Source organism: Urocampus carinirostris, chromosome 12 (assembly GCF_059441175.1).
Source record: "Urocampus carinirostris isolate Australia breed hairy pipefish chromosome 12, RoL_Ucar_1.0, whole genome shotgun sequence".
Lineage (NCBI taxonomy): Eukaryota > Metazoa > Chordata > Actinopteri > Syngnathiformes > Syngnathidae > Urocampus > Urocampus carinirostris.
This window is the reverse complement of record NC_142360.1, coordinates 19,878,164-19,894,739: the sequence shown is the minus strand read 5'-3', so window position 1 is coordinate 19,894,739 and position 16,576 is coordinate 19,878,164. Positions and strand designations below refer to the sequence as shown.

General features: G+C 38.5%; 1 protein-coding gene across 2 annotated transcripts in view; it reads right to left on the bottom strand.

The window, feature by feature from the left end:
* Nucleotides 1-16,576, bottom strand: part of negr1 (neuronal growth regulator 1) — a 225,498-nt gene that overhangs the window by 111,214 nt on the left and 97,708 nt on the right. For both annotated transcript variants that reach the window (XM_088349976.1, XM_088349977.1), the window contains exon 4: nucleotides 4,363-4,494. In XM_088349976.1, coding sequence (XP_088206102.1) covers nucleotides 4,363-4,494 — 132 coding nt within the window. The remainder of the gene's footprint in view (nucleotides 1-4,362; nucleotides 4,495-16,576) is intronic.

The window sequence follows — 16,576 nt, the reverse complement described above, 5'->3', positions numbered from 1 at the left end:
AGAATTAGGGCACTTCATTAAGTATTGACAGCTATGGTCGATCATATATATATTGTATATGCCCTACATTGTTCCCATTTTGTGACATTAAGACCTGAAAATATATTATCGTAACGGTTAAAATCCGGCCCTGGGCACGCCCCCGATTGTCAAGCCGCGCTGTTCCAACCAACAAAAAAGAGTCACTTTCATTTCCTGAGGCTAACGCGGCATAGCGTGCTAGCGATGGAAAAGAGAAAGGAAACACGTTTAGGCGTCATAGCAAAAGGGGGGACAGAATCCACCGTGTGGACCGTCCAAAAATAAATATAAACTAAGAGCAATTACGGACGCACGCCAAGCGTGGATTATCTAAGAAAAAAGGCAGCGAGAGAATATCCCTTCCCGACACGAACCAAAAGTAATGATTGACATTTTAGGCCCGATCAAAATTTCTGTTCAGGATTGAGTCACATCCGGGCTCGGGCTTCAGCTCTTACTTTTAATTGTTACGTAATCCTTGCAATACGACAGATTTAATAGTCAAGTCAAGTCATGCTTATTTGTATAGCCCTAATCACAATCTCTCAAAGGGCTGCACAAACTACAGATTATTGCAAACCACAGATTAGTATGCCACCATCCCCTGATCTAAAACCTACATGAGGACAAATAATACACAGATATTGTCAACATGAAATATAGGTTATTCATAGTGCTCTGTTAAGAAACAATTCCATACAGACTAATGACAGCTGCTATTAATCAAAGAAATGCAATGGCAATGGCAAAGTGAAACCACCTGAGAGCAGTGGTTAATAATATTGGTAAATTATATATGTGCATTTTTAAGAAGAATTGCTCTGAAATATGGCAGCAATGCCAAACATTAACAAGGCCTTCACCCAAGATTCGTTTTCAGTTCTTGAAAAAACAAAATATAAATTTAAGCATTTACAGGGCTTACAAGCACCATTATGACCCCCTACGAACTAATCTGGTTCTTTTCTTTTTTGTAAGGCTTCCTCTTTTTTGCTGATGCGACATGCAAAACACAAACTTAAAGACAATTCAAAAGATAAACAGGATGCCATATTAACCCAGTTATATTGGACTAGTTAAAATAGTTAACTACCCAATTTACAAGTCAAAAGACAGGAAACAAGCTTAAAATGAAGTTAAAAAATAAGGAAAAAAAATCACTATTAAAAAAAAAACACTAAACTTACTTACAAATGGTAAGAGAACAAATGTCTAGGAAATAAGATCCATAAAGCGCATCACTGAACAAATAACAAGCCTTTGTTTACAAGTCCTGGTAGCTCCCTTGATTGCATGGCTATTATAGCGTGAAATTTCATGAAATCTTCTGAGATTCCCGTAGCCTTGTCAATCCACCTGGGCAAAACTTTCAGGCACAGCACAACATACAGATGTTGCATTCATTGAAAAGAGTCAATGAGTGAATCGCTTTTGTAAAATTTGCTCATTTAAGTCTAATTGTTCAATTAAAAGAATAAATAGAAATAAAACTACCTGGTTTAAAAAAATGAGGTAGATGTAAAATCTACCTAAATAAAATAAAAATGTTTTTATTGTACAGAATATAGCCGTTTATGAACATGTAGTTAAATGAATTCATTTTTCTTTTTTAAGAGTAAGATGTTAAAGTTGTTTTCCCCCAAACCATTTGCATTCTGAACTGTGATCTGGATTAAAGTTCAAAAGAAATCCCAAACTAGTGAGCGACAGAGGGAATCGATACCGGAAATTGGATACACGACCAAGATACCAGACAGGGCAGGACAGACGGAATCGATACAGATACTGGATAAACGAGCAAGATACTGGACAGGACAAAACAGACGGGATTGATACCGGATACTGGAGACTGGAGCAAGATACCGGACAAAGCAGGACAGACGGTATCTATACCAGATACTGGATACACGAGCAAGATACCGGACAGAACGGGGCAGACGGGATCGATACCAGATACTGGAAACCTGAGCAGGATACCGGACAGGACGAGACAGATGGGATAGATACCAGATACTGGAGACTGGAGCAAGATACCGGACAGGACGAGACAGATGGGGTCGATATCGGATATTGGATACATGAGCAGGATACCAGACGGAGTCAACATACAAGTCTTGCCAGTGCAGAGGTTCGTTGACGGACTTACAAGGAGTTTAAATAGGAGGGAAGCCAATCAGGCAACGGCCAGCAGCTGGCGCCAAACAGGCGGGCCCAGGTCAATGGGCAACCGTGACACTCATATTAAATACAATTTTGAGGAAAGTCAGAAGTACACAATGGAGATCACAAGTCGGTCCTCCGTGGATTATTATCGGGTCCGTGAAGGGACTGAGACAGCGTCGGGAGAGAAAGCAGTAGCGGTGTTGCAGGTTCGTCTAACTCCTACGGCTACATAACAAGCCAATCTTGCCGAGCCTGTATCTCACCAACACCAGATTCATGAACTATTCTTCTTGGTTTATTTTATCCTCACTGTGAATATGTGAAACTGGAGTGCCATGCCCAATTTCGTTGTCACAATATGTTAACCCATTTTGTAACAATGACAATAAAGTTATATTTTATTCTATTCTATTCTATGAAATGGAAAATTACAACTCATTGGAAACCGCAACATTCGGGATGGTGGTATTTTAATCATCGCAAGATCTTAATCTGAGCATACTCCAATGTGAGGCAGCCGCTCTCTAAATCAGATTCTAAAACTAAAAGAAGAAGCCCTCCAATTTGGTTATACTTTTGTATAATGAAAATAAAGACTATTCATTCAACTGCAATTCTGCGTTCTGTCTTTTTATCACCGGGGGCTATTATGAGGGGCGTCGCTACTTCGCTAAGTCACACGTTTCGCGGGGGGGTTCTGGTCCCCAATAACCCCAGGTAACCCAGGGATTACTGTACTCTACCCTACATTTTGTGCAAAAATTACAAAAGCCCATAAGAAAAAAGTAAATGGACAACTAAAAGTAAAGACAATGATATCATTCCTTCTCACGCCTCTAAATTGTGCTTTTTTTCCGTGACCACAGCAGCAACTGCTCGGTATCATTCATTAATGTCCCGGCTCCTCATTACTGTCTCCTGACACTTTTGGAAGTCTCATTAACTGCATAATGGAATAGCTCTTGGAACAGTCAGGCCTTCCCTTAGCATGAATTAATCACCTATATGCACAGACAAAAAGGGACTTATCGCATTAAATGTTTAGAAACGTTAAGCATTCCACTTATTGTGCGACTGTTGCAAGGTGGGGTTTACATATATCCTGCCATATATAGAAATGAATGTGTAAATGAATAAAAACCTTATAACATTTGCCATATCATATCCCTTAATATATCACATAAATGCAATGTATTCATTTATTTATGCATTTTATTTTGTTGTGTATTTAATTCTGTATTATTTTTGTTGTTTTTTTTGTAAAGTATTTTGTTTGTATTATTGGATACTTTCAAAGAAGAGTGCACAGTTTTGCTCAATGTGGTTCATAATTTTGACTACTATACACTGTTTAATTATTGTCACTATGGGGCAATAATGTTGCTTACGACGGTAATATGTAGCTTACATTTTCAGTTGCAGGAAATTTTTCCCTTTATAGTTTGTTTTGTATTTTTTGAACCTGCAGGTTTGTACACATTTCTCATGGACAAATTTAAGCAGCTTTTAAGGACTTTCAAAGCCAATTTTGCAATATCTCCAGCACAATTAGAATGAAAATCCAGTCTGAATCATTTATTTAGCAGAACCACACATGCCATTTTTAATCTTGGCGTTGGCATTAATCAAGGAATATGATTTTTTGATCTTGAGTAGATCGCGAATGTAAATGTTTGGGAGAAAAATCTCTCTCCACATAGGTGTAAAAATGACGGGAATATAAAGTTGTTGGCCTTTACAATTTAGCCCTGGGAAACGCTAGCTTAATTTGTTGTATGGCCCATTTTGAATGTCCATTACTGATGTGTAATCCTTGAATTCATTGTGTTCTGTTTAGGTGTAGAATGCATGTGTCCTATAGAAAGTGATGAATCTTCATAGTACAACATTATACAAACTAATTCCAGCTGCCGTTAATCACAAGGGAAGAAACATTGCAATGGCAAATCAAAGCCACCAAAGAGCACCGTCTTCATCATTTTCAGCAGACTTTCAAGCATTCACAAGCACTTCAACCAAAAGTCAAGTAATTTTCATACATCGAGAACACACCATTAAAATTGAACCCTGGGTTATCCATTGGGTGGTATACCCAGGGGCGTGACACCCCACAAAAGTATATTTCAAATTTGAGGAGGCCGACTCGAGTCGTGCAAGGGAACGACGGGGCCAACTTACAGTTGACTGTGACTTTTACAGTTTTAGTATCAGGAGAGGCGATGTCATTCAAAGCGCTGCATTCATAGTCCCCGGCTTGATCCCTCGTGATGCCGGTGATGTTAAGATATTCACCGCTGTCATACTTCCTGGCTGTAAAAAGAAACATAAAAGCCATTAACGCAATGCCACAAAGACCGCATATACATGTGTGCAGACTCCGTAAACTCGGCAAAGCACGGCTATCATCTTACGGTTTATGAGAGAAAGTCATAGGAAGCAATTCAATAAAGTGTTGTAATAAACTCTTGGCGACCTTCCTTTCATCATAAAATAGAAGCAGATGAGCAAGCGCGCTCACGCACCCGTATGGATGTCATGCTCGGAAATTAAACGTTGTTGAATCTCCACCTCTAATTTGCTGGTGATTAAATCAACGCTGGGAAATGCATTTGGAGCACCAAGGGCAAAGAGCGAAGGACTGTGACAGGTACCATGGCAAGGCTGTAGACTAACAAAATGTGTCGATTCTTATTAAAAATGTGAAAAGGGGGCTACGGTGATGTTGGGAGTCGAAAAAATAAATATATATATACATGTATATGTATTTCTAATATCTGATCTTTTTGGAGGCTGGAGCGAGCCTGAAGGAAAGGTAGGCCGCACCCTTGACAGGTTAGCAGTCAATTAGTTCCGAGCTCATTACCATCATTAGCTTTCACTGATGCGGCCAATTTTCAGTCATTGTGTAAGAAGTGCCCGTGAGTCGGCACAACAGCTTCATTAAAAATCTGTGTCATTTCTGCTTCCTGCCTTTTATTCATTTGCATTATGGTCAGCCACTCTCACTGCTGGCACAGCATGATAGCAAATTATGTTTTAGTGTGTGGAGGTGATCCTGTGTCTATATGTGATCTGCCCCTTTCCTATGACTTATTGGATTTTGACTTATCATAAACGACAAGAACGAAACGTATAGCCAAATGTCTTATCCACAAAAAAATATATGAACAGTTCCTTGAAGATGATTGCCATGTTGCCAAATTTCAAGCTACTCTAAAATCAACAACCTGTGAGACACAATCGTGAAAATAAACCAAACGTATTCAACATTTTATATGGTGCTAATAAAAAAAAATATATTTTAAAAAGAATAATAACAATAAAAGTAGGCATTGCAACACCCCTTGTGTTCATACTTTGTATAAACTCGTTTGTCCTGATAAGTTTTGCACATATTCGAACAGAAAAAAACGACTACAGCTTTATTTTCTTAAGGTTTGATGGTGATCGTTTGCGCGCAGCATTGTTCAGATCTTTCTGCAAATTTCCTATAGCAGGGGTCAGGAACCTTTTTGACCTAAAGAACCATAAAAGCAAAAAATGTTTTAAAAATAAATTGAGAGGGCCACATCATATATTTTCAGACAAAATTGAAAAAACTGCCAAACACGCTCTCTAGACAAAAGCTAATTCTTATGCACATTTTATTTCACTGTGTGTCATTTGATAATTTAATCAAATGTATGAAATGATAATAATGCCAAATCCTGTGTCCCAAATCAATGTAAATATGCCATTTACAATTTGTCTTTGAGGCAATTTTTTTTCCATGAAATGTGTCCTCAACAACGGTTTCAAAACAATGTGCATCCAAAGTTCTTTTGTAAAAATGTCACAAATTACTGCAAACGATAAGCATATCGTCATATTTACTTTCGGTGTAGACTGCACTGAGCGAGAGAGAGAGAAGGAAGTGCCTTGCACTGTGTGCAGGGATCCGCCCACCTGTACTGCTCATCCAATCAAAGTTGTTTGCCAGTGTTTTTATTTATTTATCAGTTTAAATGGTTTTTTATCAAACTCCTGCATTGAGTTGCTTCGGCTTTATATGGACCAAAATCGGGATGAAATCACTTGACTTTGGAACGCCACAGAGAGATGTGCAATAGTTAACATTTTATTTCAGAGCCATACATACTCGTGAAAAGAGCCATATATGGCCCCCGAGCCATAGGTTCCCTACCCCTGCTCTATAGGATTGAAGTATGGACTTTGGCCTGGCCATTCTGAAACCTTTATGTCGTTAATTTCAAAGAATTTTATCGTTGATTTTGTTTTATGTTAAGGGTTGTTGTGCTGTCGGAAGTTGAACCTGGGCCCCATTATTTTCTGCCAAAATTGCCCTGTGTTAGGCTTCAACCATCTTCCAATCAACATTAACGATCTTCTCAGTCCTAGCTAAAGAAAATAAACTCCAGAGCATGATGCTGGCACCACCATGTTTAACAGTGGGCATGGTGTTTTCAGGGTGATGTGCAGTGTTACTCTTACGCCTAACGTATTTTTTTTGGTTTTGGCCCAAAAAGTTCAACTTTTGTCTCATCTGACCAGAGCACCTAGTTCCACATGTTATTTGTCTCCCCCTGATAGCTTTTTGCAAATGCCAAACAAGCTTTTTTATGGTATTGTTTGAGAAAGGGATTTATTCCTGTCACTCTTTCACTAAGGACATATTTATTCAGAGTATGACTAATAGTTGTCAAATGCACATATCGTCCCACCACAGCTGTGTAGGCTTGCAGGTCATCCAATGTGATCCTGGTTGCTCATCTGATTAGTTTTCTCCTTGTCTCCCTTGGTAGGTTTGATCATGGGACGTTGTAATCTGTACGGCCCTTTGAAACATTTTCAGATTAAGGGCTATTCAAGTAAATGTGACTAGACTTGACGTACAAATAGCATCCGCGTGGTACACTGTCAGTAGGTTGTTTACCGTGTGTTTATTAGTACCTGGGCATCATGTCCTGTATGGTAGTTTAGTACAGCTAAGCAACTTGAGTGGCTTTTAAAGAATGATGGTATATGCCTTAACGGCTCTCAAAAAATCCACATGTGAAATCACCTGTTTTTGATTGAGCTTCTTGAAAATGTTATCGGACGTGCCAAGCATATACTTATATTTATTCAACATGAGGAAAAGGAAAAAACCTTGAGAAGGGACCGCACATGATCCCCCTTCCAGGCTGACCAGGCTGCAACGGATGTTGCAATAAAAAATAATACACAGATATTGTCAACGTGAAATATAGGTCATTCATAAGTGATAGCATATAAGTGTGATTTAAGCCTAGAGTTAAACAGTTTCACTAAGGTTGCAGATCGAATCTCAGTGGGCTAAGCATTCCACAGCGCCGAGACCCGAAATCTTTATTGCAAGTGAAATCGGAAATCAGAGAAGAAAAAAGCCCAAAACGATATTTTTACTGAAAAAAATGGACAAAATAAAATTGAATGCAGGGAAATTTTGCTTTTTCTTGGTCTGCATATAGCCTTGAATTGTACTGTACATAAATTAGAAAGCAAGTATCTTAAAAAAAAAAAAAAAGAAAAAAAAGATTGGACTCTCTGAATACCTCCGGTTAAATATCACCATGACAGTCGGCTTTATTACAAAGATTACAATCCAGGTGCACATTATATGGAATAAAAGAGGCTCTATTAAATGAATGTCAAGTTCTTCTGGAAGCCACCTGTTGCAATCTGGATACCTTGTTGAATTATTTCAGCCTCAATTTCCTGCACACCAAGAGCAGATGGGTATTCATTTCAAAATTGATATTACTGTTGAACGGTGAGTCATGTTTTAGTCTAATAATTCCAATTGATATAATATTTTTTTTCTGCGTATTATTTAAGTCTATTTCTTTAATCAACTCTAGAAAGGACCAGGTTTTCTTGGTGATCTGAACACATGGTAAGTGTACAGTGAGAATAGAGACGTTGCTCTCTTTTGACAGGTCCGTAATGGAATCTCTGCCCTATGGATTTTTATCAAATTATTGTATTTTCTGCACTATAGGGCGCACCGGGTTATTTTTTGCTCCTGTGTTTCTCCACTTTATACTCAATGCTAGTACTTTGTGCCTAATGCACTATGTTGTGGCCAAACGTAAACAAAACACTCTGCCACTGAAAAACCCGATGTACCCAAGTGTAATGGAAGTACAAGTGCACTTTATTCTGGAAAAGTTAAAAAAATGATCTTGAAGTCAAACAAGCCCACACCCCCCTTGAAAGAGCCTCGCTCCGCCATCCCTGCGTTACTTTTGAGGATAAGTAGTGTAGAAAATGAATGGCTGAATAGAAGGATGGACAAATAATTGTATATAGCGCTAACTATATGAAAATGCACCCGGTGTCACCTGCTGTGCTTTTAGTTACCCTTTTACAAAGCTCATTTACTTACCCGCCTTTGTAATCCAGGGGAAAAAAAATAGTGTTCTTTTGTATTCTCTCTTGTCTCTACTTTTATATTAGGATGGCAATTTTCCAGGCTCATTCAGTCCTGCTTTATGAATCAGTCATTTAAAAATGTTCACTATTTTGCTTTTATTGTGAAGGCACTAATGTCTTAGCTGAGACTTTGAACTCAAATGTTGCCTCGGCAACCGTGTGAGAAAATGGAAAGCTAATTATTGATAATGTCTTGGGTTTTATGTTGTGCACACGCATTCGGCAGATAAAAAAGTCACCAGATTCAGTAAAACAAGAAGTAGCTTACTATATACATTATGAATTTAAAGTATTTAAAGAAAAAAAAAACATTTCCCACATATTTAAAGGATGGTCTATTTGAGTTTTCTTTAATCAACTATAACAATAAAATACCAAAGTTGTCATGGATATGGGCCCGCATTTATTGTACTGCTCACTGAAAAAAAACTAAAGTCAACTAAAATAAAACAATACAATATCCAGTAAAGTATTTCCGGTGCGCCCTAAAGTGCAGAGAATACAGTATTTCCAGAAATGACCGTCGAAATTGGAATTGAAATTAAACTTCAGACAAGCAGAGAAGCATTATGTCAGACATTAAATAAAAACAAATAAATCCAGTAGCTATTTGCTGTGATATTTTGTGTTTACAAAATAAATTTAATGTCTTTTAGTTACCAATTCACTTTGTAAAGATGTTTTCGTTTTAGTGCTAAAAGTATTTATTTCAGCTTGGACGCTTTAACGACAACTTTACGGTGCCTCGGGACAATGAGGTTGTAACTGTCCTGATGTAGTAGTTCACATTGGGCAATATAGTTTAGTTTTATTTTATATTTCAAACGGGGATATCAACACACCTTCCTTACACACGTATAAACAGGAAATAAATGTAGGTAACACCAATAAAGCTTCATTTACAGTCAGGCGGGTCTGGCTTAAACCAGGGAGCAGGGTTGTATAGGGTTACTTTAACTTGATTACTTTCAATTACTTTTGGATTACTCCAATACAAAATATGCTAATAAAAGACAAAAGAAACTAAATATGAATAAAATTACTAAATTTTGTGCAGGCTTGGGGAGTAACGGAATACATGGAATGGCAAAAATGATGTTGGCAAGCTGTTTGTATTTATCTTAATTTTGTTTCTGTCGCATCTTATGTTAGTTTTGCCGGAAATCAAAGAGATCAAAGCCAGGAGAGAAAGCTTACCACGTGTTGTGAGTCATAATTGTATTCATATTTAGTTTATTTTGTATTTTATTAGCATATTTGTTATTGGAGTAATCCATAAGTAATTGAAAGTAATCAAGTTAAAGTAACCCTACCCAACCCTGCTCCCTGGTTGAAGCCAGACCCGCCTGACTGTAAATGAAGCTTTATTGGTGTTACCTACATTTTGGATTACTAATCCAAAAGTAATTGAAAGTAATCAAATTAAAGTAACCCTACCCAACCCTGCCAGGGAGGCATGGAATTGGACAATGTAGTTCCTTTTGACTACAATAGTAAGTCAGTAGTCAGTAGTAATTTGAATACTAACTTAAGAAATAAATACATTGATTCACAATTCGAGAAGGACTAGTAGCACAAAGGTTAGTTGGATGTATACCGATTCAAAATATCAGTACTCAGGACTGCTGCCGACACCAATAGTATCCAGCATCTTGTGACCAGGTTTGGGGTTTAAGAAAAATGGAACATCGTTATTTACAGTGCTCTGTATATTTGTGAAATTGGTACTACTGTAAGAACAATAATGGCAGCATGTCAAACACACGGATGAATTAATCTGGCGAGACATCAATTTCTGAATATGTCAAATATAAATGATCTGCATTTATATCACGGATTTCAAGTTAATGAAGACCTCCCAAAGCACTTTACAATGTGCTTCACAGTAACCCATTCACGCACACTCACACACCGATAGCGTCAGCCGTGCATTAGAGGGAATTCAGTGTATTATCAATGGACACTACGACAAATAATACAGAGGAGGAATCGAACCTGCAACGAGCGTTTTACCTCCTGAGCTACTGCCGCCCCAAAAAAAGCTAGTTTATTGTAATTTTCTAAATTAATGTAAGCCAAATGCGCCCACTAGCCAATGGAGGGCAGTGTTGAGTTTGTATAGCATGGTGATTGGGTTCAGTTGTAAAACTGCATCCACTTGACTGTTCAATAAACAGGTAAACACAGTCAATATCATAACCTTGTTCCCCATTGTTTGTGAACAAATCTGTTGTGTTTACCAAATACCACTTGTCATATTATGTAGGGTAGGTTACTAAAGTAGGCGGTAGTATGAAGCATAATACTAAAAAACAGCTAACAATTTGAAGATGACATTTTTCTTATGATCCAGCCCGCTTGAGAACAGAAAACCTTGAACAAAATCTAGGGTGCCTATTGGACTTTTGACATGTCGTTCTCTCCCAACAACAATCCACTCGCAACTTAAGGCCTTTTTACAACGTTACGTTGCAGAGGAGTTAATGCATGCTTGTGCATTTGCGTGAATATAAAATACATAAATACAAACCCTGCCAACTGTTGTGTCAGCATATTTAAAATCACCAAAGCATTGATGTGGTGCCTCACAAATAATAAAACAGGCACTTATCCTTTCAACAGCAGGGGTTAGCTGCAGGTATTTTAAGTATCCATTGTATCACTCTATCCTGTTATCAAAAGCATTTGAACACAGTCTTACACAGATACTTCACGTCAGGATGTTTTACTGGTAATCTTTTGCTTGTTTATGTGCTGCTGTGTATCTTGTGCGCGGAACAAGTGGGGTGCATCCCCCGCTGTGCACCTTATGGCCAAAGATATGTGCTCTGGTAAATAACAGGAGAATATTGCAAACATTTGTGTTCGAGAGATATCTTTTTAAATAATGGTGTCTTATATTACAATGAAGACCTTACATTAAGAAACAGGTGAGTGTGAGGACTATTTATTCATTTTGGTATTAATTTTGTCATTGCTTTCTTTTCATTGCATTGTTTTTTATAATAAATTATGTTTTTTGAACCATCGTTATAACTCAGGGCCAGTCCAAACACTACATTTAAAATACTTTTTTTCCTGACAGTATTTTTTTCGTTTTTCTCTTTTAAATTTTTATTACATCCGTCCTTAGAGTGCCGTGTCTAATCTAGTTGCATACAAACTTTCACAATGTTGATATCAATGAAAATAAAGATAATTCGATTCAATATAATCACTTCTCCAACATTCACCCCTCCTTCACCTGTCAGGACCAGAACGGAAACAGGACCCAAATGAGAGCGTTTACCACAAGTTTAATTAAAGGAAAGAGGAAGGGCAGCACCCGCGATCCAATGTTCGCTTGACGCGGGAAGCAAGTCGCTCTCGTACTCGGATTGTGATCCGAACACGGAAGTGGATCTTCCGTAGCGAGCGATGGCGGTGTCAGGGACGGAAAAACTGGTCGGTAGCCGGGACTGGGAGAGCAAAAACGTGGTTGGGGTCAGAAACGTGTCGTAAACGGAGACAAACGGGAGCAAAAACGGGCCTGGCAGGAGTCAGGGTCAAAAAAGGCTTGCCTTGTAAAAACAGAGGTTCGCAAATGGACTGATAACAGGGGATTGACAGGACTGGGTATAAAAATGGACAGGGAGCCAATCAGAACCCGCGCTGGGTGGCGCCAAATGAGCGGGCACAGGTGCTTCACATCGGTAATCATGACATCCCCTTCCTTACTACTTAATATGTTACGCTACCCGAATACCTTTGCAAAAAGTAAGATAAAAGCAGATAGGCACTGCGGATAAAAAAAAAATAAAAATGACAAGGGCTCTTTGCAATCAGTTCGGCATTGTTGAAAGCCTGCGGCTTTAAATCTGGTACAGCTGGTACAGAGACAAAATTGAGTTTCGTGCTCAAATTAGCGCGTCCGACCTTTAATTAGGTGTGCTCTGTAGTCCACATTATATGATAGTATCTAATCCGCTTTGACAATCTCAACATAAAAATTCAGTTTCTGTCATATAATAGATTTGCACTCTGCACAACAGAGATCAACAACCCTTGGAAGAAGTGGAATATTTACGCAAAGCAAAAAAGTGGGATGCCTCGTTTTTTAAGAGTGTTTTTTATTAGACATATATTTTTTTTTTTTTGCTGGGGGTTTCTTCCCTGGTGTAATGGACTCCTCACCAATGTGCTATCTTTGCATTGCAGCCCTGGAGGAATTCTACACCCTCACTTCACAACGCGGGAATTGCTTACCCTCCAGCGTCGACGCTGAATTCAAAAGCAACCTTGTTATGATTTCTTTAATTTTGCCTGGAGTGACACTTTGTTTAGGCCAGTGTCTTGAAAATAGTCCTAGAAGGTCTCTCACACAGCAAGTCCTACTATGTTATATTTAAGTTTAAAATTGTACGGACTTGTTTGTGCTGTTGCTGTTGAAATATTTCATTAGTTACCCTACATGTCAAGGCTATGGAGTTTTCAGAAAACAATGAAACAGAAGAATCCTGTTTAGTGACCTTAATCAAACCTGTTGTAGCCCTAATCAATTGAAACATTGTTGAGACAGAATAATAAAACTCAATTTTACCTCCAATAACCAAGAAAAACAAGCAATCCTATTAGTGGACCAAGAACATGAAGAAAACAAAAGCAAATCACAAATGATTTCCATTATGCCGTGTATCATTTGTAATAGCTAAGAAGGGCTTGTGTGAAGTCATTTTTGTCACTCTGGTTTCGGGTGACATTCTACAACATTTGATATTGTAAATATCTTCATTGCAGTTTTGTAAAAATAAATTTCACTATGAGAATTTATTTGGCAATCTGAAACCCTAACGCTAACCCTAACCCTAACCCTAACCTGTAATGTGATTGACTTGTGTCTGGCAGAAGTCTACCTAAAAAAAGGTAACTTCCTCTAAAACAAGGCAGCAAGGTATTTTCCGATAAAAAAATTACCTCTACAATTCAAGTTTAAACTTTAAGTCCAGGAAATGGGTTCATTTATTGTGAATTTACTAGCTTGCTACGCATATGAAGTAAACTCTCGCTACGTTGCGCTTTGTTTATCGCTGCTGCTTCACAGCTTCTTGGATTTTGAATTTAATTGTCTTTATTGTCACTGATATCAACATATCATGCGTTGTGTTCTGAGCAGACAGCACACAGCAAATACTATCACAAGAGGCAGGTTATACATGTGTGTTGGGTAGGTGTGAATATGTGTGCGGGAGTGTAATAGGCTGGTGTATGGTGTCAATCAAACAGGGGGGCGGGCGCACAAGTCATTGTATCCACCAAAATTGATGAAATGAAACTGTGAAGCATGGTGACAGCTAGCTCGTAGTGGCATGTTACATTAAAAATAAATTCTCAAAATAACTCTGATTCTAAGGAAAGTCAGAAGAGCGCAAATAAATGGTTATCACTAGCGGGTCACGAGAGAAGACAATAGTCAACTCCGGTCAACTATTGCGACTAAGTTACATAAGATCTCCCACCAACGCCAGATCCTGTACCCATAAAACCGATGACCTGGAGCTATAATTCTTGGGAAACGGCATAATTTAGAACGGTTGTATTTTAGCCATCACCAAGACCTGGCTCAATTCAAAGATACCCAATGCTAGCATGCAGCTAGCCGGCTGCTCTCTAAATCACTTTTTTACAGTGACAGGAGAAACCCTCCAATTTTGTTTTACCTTTGTATAGACAATAAAAAAAAATAGTTTTTTTCACAGTAATTCTGCCCTCTGAGTTTGTGTTTGTAGATCTATAGATGTTATTTTGTTACAGTCATATACTTTCAGTCGGACGACATCATCTCGAGGTGAGTTTGACAAATGGAAGCTTATGAAGGGGTGTCACTACTTTGCGTTGGATTCTGGTCCCCATTTCTTAAGATAACCAAGGGGTTACTATATTCCTAATCTGTGCTTACCCACAAAGTGTCACAAACTACAAAATAGCTGTTTGTCATCATTTAAGAATAAATTGTGGTTAAAGGTGTGGTGCTTCGTTGTTGGTGTTTATAAAAAGTTGAAAGTAGAATATTTTCTCTATTAAGTATGTTTTAACAATCTCGAAATGTGTTCAAAATGCCCTTGTGATTTGTTTTTATTCTCAGACCTATCTGCTTTAATCTGACGTTTAGCAAAGCTTTTCGCGAATTCATTAGGAAGAATGAACATGAGGACGGGGGGAAGAGGTGGAGAGTGTTGAAATACTCAGCCCCATGTGTTTTTTGGGCTTTCTATGTGTTAGTGTAGCATGAAAATGTTAAAAGAAACAAGATACCTGCCTTAAGTACTGTCCAAACGTCAGCCCTTTTTTAGCTGCGCCATTTTGCATTCCTCCCTAATCTGCCCAAGCTATGTATTTACATATCATGCGGACATAAATTAACTATTACAAAGATAAGCACATATTTACTACTTCACAAAAAAAGTGTTCAATTCAGATGCATAAATGAAGGACTTGAATTGTGTGTGAAAATGTCAAAATATTATGGGTGCGTTGTAAAGATTGAGTAAGTCTGCTGTCAAACCTCCCGTTTTGGTCCTGTGATGTATTATATGAATAATGTTCGCAAAAACATGGACTGATTTCTCTTAAGGGAATGCTTTCAGAAGTCACAGTGGGGTTCTGAATATACATTTGTATGTTTGCCATTATTTGTATTGCTCAGCTATTTAGAAAGAAGGATATTACAGGTGAGAATACAAAAAAAATCAAATAAAAAGGAACAAGCCCCCCGTATATGAAGACGCAGTGTTTGAAATGTCGTAAACAAGTAGCGACTTTTATCCCGGAAGGTACGGTATATAAAGAAAACTGGAAAAACTCTTTGGTTCCATGTATGTTGCGTTTGTCACAGATTACATATCTTAAAAGGTGTATAAATCCTTACTGGTAAACAAGGCTATAGTAGTCTATTATAGGTTTCAAGTATAAAGTTTGTGACGACAAGGCCTCTGTTGTGGATGATGTGCATTATAATCTCCAGAGTAACGATGGAGATATGTCACAATTCCCCCATGAGCTGTTGTCACCTCATATGCCTTCTAGAAGTATCTGTCAACAGGCAATGCCATCAGTCACTGTGGTGTGGTCGTGTCAAGGTTAACCACATTGCTGACTGGCAGTACGTGTCGATTGAAAGTACCTGCAGTTTCATGCTGATGAGATGCTTCATCTTCAAACAAAATAAATGTTTTGGGTGGTATACTTGAGAGGGTTTGCCATTCTAAAGGACAACTAGATCAGTACGTCTTCATTTGAGCTTCATTCGTTCCAGGACCGTGCTGGGAGCTCGAATTGCTTGTGGAATTAGCAAATTTGCCCTATATGAAAGAAATAAAAACTAAGGGTACATTCACACTGCAGAACTTAATGCTTATTTCCGATTTTTGGGGGTAAAATGTTTTCATAAGATCGTTAACATTACCAACTGAATGGGACTTGTATGCAAACTTGATCGTCCCGTGTGAACGCACCACAACAGTCACGCATACGCATGAGGACTAATGACGTCAAACGCAATGCAATCGTGTTTGAGGAAGTACTCATGGATGTTTACAGCCTTGACCCCCCAAATATTAATGAAATCCCAAACCTCGCTTTCCCCCATTGAATGTTAATAGTGTGGTGGGATTTGAATGAAAATATTGTAAACTACCATTAGAGGATAATTATATACCGGAGCCATATCCCCCTAGTGGGAGGTGGCTTGGGTCAGGAACACGTTCATATTTCTGACTCTTTCTGGGAGATTGATACAGAGGAGGGGATTCCCAGCCCCCTCGCTCAACCCAACTCATGTGTTGGGAGTCATTAGGTGACCCAACCCCCCAATTCCAACCCCTAATGCCAAGCAGGGAGGCAATGAGTACCAATGTTGTAAGTCTTAGGTATGACTCGGCCGAGGCTTGAACCAGCGACCTCC